Genomic DNA, 5,872 nt, shown 5'->3' with positions numbered 1-5,872 from the left:
CAGGCGTTTTAGATTGAGTAGAGAATCAATTGAAAGGCTATACAATCAAATATCTGGTCAACTTGAACCCATTACTTTTCGGACACATGCTCTGCCCGGAATGTTGAAGCTGTTGGCTGTTTTACATTTTCTAGCAACTGGTTCCTTTCAATCAGTTACTAGTGTAGTTGTTGGCATGAGCCAGCCTTCTTTTTCACGCCACCTAACTACAGTGATTGATGCTCTTTTGTCAGTTTTCAAACGGTATGTTTTTTTACCAAATACTGCTGAAGAATGGCATTCTGTAAAGCTTAATTTTTTTAGACTTGCTGGAATCCCAAATGTGTTGGGTGCAATTGATTGTACTCATGTCAGAGTAAGGCCACCACATCTAAAAGAAGAAATGTATCGCAACCGCAAGTTTTATCATTCTTTGAACATCCAGATGGTTTGTGATGCTGGTTTGAAAATCATGAGTGTCCGTTCAGGATTTCCAGGATCATGTCATGATTCATATATTCTCAAACAGTCTGCCCTATATAATAAATTTGAGGAAGGACAAATGCCTGAAGGATGGCTACTAGGTATGATTATGAAAATTAAAAACGAAACCTTCTAATGTGCGTTAATATTAACTCACAATATTGTAATTTTTTGTGCAGTGTATAATATCAATAGATTTTAAAATACAGTATATACCCTGTTTTTATTTATTTATTCTGTTTGCTGCAGCACCAAGGTCAATGGATTTTTAGTTCCATACCTTTTTTAAAATACCTATCTATCTATCTATCTATCTATCTATCTATCTATCTCTCTCTCTCTATATATATATATATATATATATATATATATTTATATATTTATATATATATATATATATATATATATATATATATATATATATAGCGATATAATTAAATTTTTATTAATACCAATATATATGTACAATTTAAAACATAAAAATGGTTGCAAGTAAAAAGTGTATCTGAACACATTTAAATTTGTATAACTCTTTTTATTTTTCAAAAGGAGATGCAGGATATTCCTGTAGGAACTGGCTACTTACTCCTGTAAATATTCCACGCACAAGATCTGAAATGCGGTACAATGATGCACACAAAACAACTCGATGTGTGATTGAGAGGACCTTTGGAATGCTCAAAAGCCGTTTTCGTTGTCTAGATGAATCCGGAGGCACTCTTCAATACGTTCCTGAGAAAGTGGCTGTTATGGTGTTGGTCTGTTGCATGTTGCATAACATCGCTTTGCGACAATCAAACATAGAGGAACTGGAAATAATAACACCAGATGAAGATGGTGTTGAATCTGTTCCTCAAGATGTAGTTGAAGGGGGTACACATGCACGTAACCAGTTGATACAAACTCATTTCGTAGGTGAATAAAATAAAAATTATGTATGATTTATGTATTGATTGTATAATTTTTAGCAATAATTATTTATAAACAATCTCTTCTTATATTCACAGGTTAACTAGAAAATGTTTCTAAGTTCAAGCATGAAAATCTATAATTCAAAAATGAGAAACGTTCTCCACAAAATTATTCACAATTTAGATGATGAGAGTGATGTGTAATTCAAAAATAAATATGTTCTGATTGATACAGTTGAAAAAAAAATTATTTGCATATGTTGTCTTTTCTTCTATTTGTTATTTGTTTAAAAAAATTAAAATAAAATCAAATTTTTTTTTAATTTATTTTTTTTACTAACGACTTACAATATAGTTGTTGAAAATAAGTTGTATCCTTGAACAGTGTGCAATTAAGAAAACAGGTTCTGTGATTCTAAACTTTTTATTATTGTTGAAAACAAGCACTAGCTTTGTATATATTTGCAAGCCAGATACAGCTTTTGGAACCTATAAATTAAGAACAAACCTTGCCTAGACGTATGGCAATGCAATTGGAATAAAATGTAAGCTAGTCAAGTATAAAATGCATAAAACATATCAACCCCCTAGCTATAGTGTTGATGCTACACACTGCAAGAAAACAAACCTTGACAGGAGAGATGTTTTAAAAATTGAAACAGTCGAATTACATTTTATTGCATTCAATAGTAACCTTTTCATAACTATATGAACATCATAATATATTAAAATTTTATCAAAACAAGAAGGCAACATATAAAAACATTTTATTAAAATTTTCTAATAACTAGATAACCATCAATATATAATATAACAATGCAATTTAAATAACTAATAAACTTATTTAAACATATATGAAACTTTCGCTAATAATAAGTTGCAAGAATAACAATTGAAACAGAATTTAATATACATGTATTGAATAACATTCTAATCTAATGAGGATGCAAATTATGTGAACCGAATAAGTTTTAACAAACTATCTGTCTCTTAACACATTTATCATAAAATAATATAAACTCAAACATTGATTTATAAATAAAAAAAGTTTTCCTGAATTTACTCAAATGATTGACATATTACGTCATTTCCTTCAAGATTAGAAACTCGTTAGCAAGATGTCGCAACGTTCTCCGTTCACTGCTGGAGAGCTAATTATTTTAGTTTATGGGATGGAGAAATATTTTCCAAAAAGAATAGGAGGTGTTAGATCTGTCAAACAAGATCAACGCGATTATCTTGTTTATGAGATAATACGCAGGATGTATCGGGTATCGGGAATAAAAAGAACAAGAAGACAGTGCCTTCAACGCTATTCGGACCTACGTAGACGGGAAAAGGAGTACCATACTAGGATTAGAAGTCTCATTAGAGTTTGTAAGTGTTGACTACATACACTATTTCTAATAGATATTGTATTTTGATTCAATTTCTACGTTTAAAACGGTTTAGTTAAATAATGTTATGCGTTTGTTCTGACGCATTATGATAATTTTAAAGATAGATATAAATAAAGTGATAGAACTTTATAGATATAGACAGATATACTATATATAAATAATAATCAATATATAGAACTATAATGAGAGATAAAAAGATAGATCTAAAAATATAAAGAAAAAGAATATAGAAAAATATAGATCTAAAGATAAAGGGATAAATAGTGATAGACTTAATGGTTGTTAATTTAATCAAAGAGAAATAGAAAGAGCTATAGAGATTTGAATTACAAATTGATAGCGATAAACAGAAATAGATATAGAAAACTAGACATCTAGAGTTAAAAACACAATGAAAAATTAAGTCCCAGAAAAAAAAGATACAAAGTTATAGATAGAGAATATAGTTTTTAAAGAGTAAACTAAATTAATAAAGAAATACAAAGAAATAGGACAGATTAAGAGAGTTCAATTAATAGAAAAAAGAGAAAGAGAGACACATATAGAAAGTAATAAAATTACTTTGTTCAAAATAATATTTATAATAACAGTGACAGAAATAGAAAGCAATATTGGAAGAGAGAGATAGAGAGAAATATAGTGCGAGGGGGAGAGAGAGAGAAATAAATAGATAAAAATATTTACAATTAGAAATATAAATAATAAGAAATAGGAGAGAAAGTGAGAGATAGAGCTAGCAAAAGAGAGAGATAGAGAGAGAGAAAGAGAGAGGGAGAGAGAGAAATACAAAGATAGATAGAGATAGATATAGATAGATATAGACTTGTAAATGTTGAGATATGAAAAGAAAAATATAGAGAGATACAAAGATAGATATAAATAAACAAAATGATATCAAATAAATGATAAATCTAGAAATATGAAATAGAAAGAATGATAAGAGATAGAGAAAGATAAAAGAGTTCAAGAGATTTATCTTTATATATAAATAGTAAAGTTTAGATAGATATAAATAATATAATTGAAAAATAGATTCAACTCCAAAAAATAATAATTATTATAAATATATATATATATATATATATATATATATATATAAATATATATATATATATATATATATATATATTTATATATATATATATATAGAGAGAGAGAGAGCTCTATCTCATTCTATCTTTTCTTATTAATCTTTGTTCAAAATATTTATTTATTCAGATTTTATTCATTAATGGAAATGTGATTACAGATACCAAAAGAAGAAAGGAAAAGAATAAGAGTGCTCCACGATACCTGAGACCAATAATGGCTTTTACCCCAAACAGTAATGCACAATCTCCTCCACTTCCTATAACTTTAATGGAAAATAATGATCTGAACACAGAAATTCAAGATCCATTAACTACTGATATGGACAATCAATATGAATGTGAAGTAACTTTGACAGCTGAAAATGATCAGGAAAATGTCATTGATGGAATTGGATCTAGTGAATGTGAGTGTCAATCTAATTATACATTTTTTCACTGTATAAAAATAGAGTAAAGATAAGTAATTTTCTTTAGTTGATAAAGATGTTATAAAATCGAAATACATCAAAATGTGTATATCTCTAAATTCTAATTCCATTCATTTTCTTCAATATAAATTAATAATTTTGATTTGTTCTTATTTATCTTCCTTATATTACAGCCGTGCCTGAAAAAAAGCAAGATACAACAACCAAAAATAGTTTTGTAAAAAAACTAAAAAAATTTAAGAAAAAATTATTGAAGATGAACAAGGAGATTGATAAAATGATTTCAATACTAGAAAAATGTTGATTGAAAAAATAATAATTTTACTTTATTATAATTTGTGAATGTTCTATTAATATTCTATGTCAAGACTATTATATATGTCATTTTTATTTTTTAAATATGACTTATTGATGTTCAGTAATTTTGAATATTTTGATAAAAATTAGTGATTAAAACTAATTATTAAAGAAAAAATAAATATTTTGTTTGAACCGTTCTAATCTTTTTTTTTAATAGCGTTCACATATATTTTTTGGCTTAGTAGTTCAAATGTTATAAGTTCTACAACTTGTATTCAAACAACGATTATAATGCATAGTGATCAATATATTAATTTATAATTTTGTTTTATTATTTCAAGACCAACATATATATTATTGATCACATTAGCATATATCTTGAAAATTATATATATATATATATATGTATGTATATATTGTTCTCTCTATATATATATATCTATATACACACACACTGAATAATATTTATATTTATATTAATGAACTAAAAATATCTAAATAAATATATATATATATGTATAGTTACCTAACTATATATATATATATATATATATATATATATATATATATATTGATCAAAGATCTCTTTTTCTATCTATCTATCTATCTATCTATCTATCAATCTATCTATATATATATATATATATAAAAATTATATATATATATATTCATCAATATATATATATATATATATATTTTATATATAAAATAACTCATTGTAATAAGTAATAATTGTAATTGTTATATATATATATATATATTTTTTTTTTTTTTATCCATGACTCTATCAATCAATACTATTAAAATATTAATAGTTTTGGTTGATTATGTACAAACAAATACAACATATACAAACCTTGCAATCTATGTTTATGTATATAACTCACTCTCTCTCTGTCTCACTATATATATATATATATATATATATATATATATATATATATACAATTATAATTTATATATAGACATTGAGAGAGAGATAATTTTGATATATTTATATATATAGACATACATATTTGGATTGTAAATTATATATAATTATATTGAATCTAAATATATATAAATATATATATAGAGAGTGATATAAATATATTTATCAAAAGAAACATATGTATGTATGTATCAATATATATATATATATATATATTATAATTTTTTTTTAAATTATTAGATTTCTATATTTAAATAAATAACTTGTTTATAACAATTTAAATGAGAACAGAATAAACTATATTCAAACATTATTATTATAAAATTTAAATAGCAATGTAAAATTATGG

General features: G+C 25.1%; 1 protein-coding gene across 1 annotated transcript; it reads left to right on the top strand.

Annotated features, from left to right (window-relative positions):
* The first annotated feature begins 937 nt into the window (after positions 1-937).
* On the top strand, positions 938-1,614 carry LOC128635761 (putative nuclease HARBI1). Its single transcript, XM_053688880.1, has 2 exons — positions 938-1,377; positions 1,470-1,614. The coding sequence occupies exons 1-2, from the start codon at positions 1,080-1,082 to the stop codon at positions 1,472-1,474; spliced, it is 303 nt and encodes a 100-aa protein (XP_053544855.1). The 5' UTR covers positions 938-1,079; the 3' UTR covers positions 1,475-1,614.
* Positions 1,615-5,872: the final 4,258 nt, after the last annotated feature.

This window comes from Bombina bombina, chromosome 7, assembly GCF_027579735.1.
Source record: "Bombina bombina isolate aBomBom1 chromosome 7, aBomBom1.pri, whole genome shotgun sequence".
NCBI classification, from domain to species: domain Eukaryota; kingdom Metazoa; phylum Chordata; class Amphibia; order Anura; family Bombinatoridae; genus Bombina; species Bombina bombina.
Note: the sequence above shows the minus strand (reverse complement) of the source record. Positions and strands in the feature narration are given on the sequence as shown.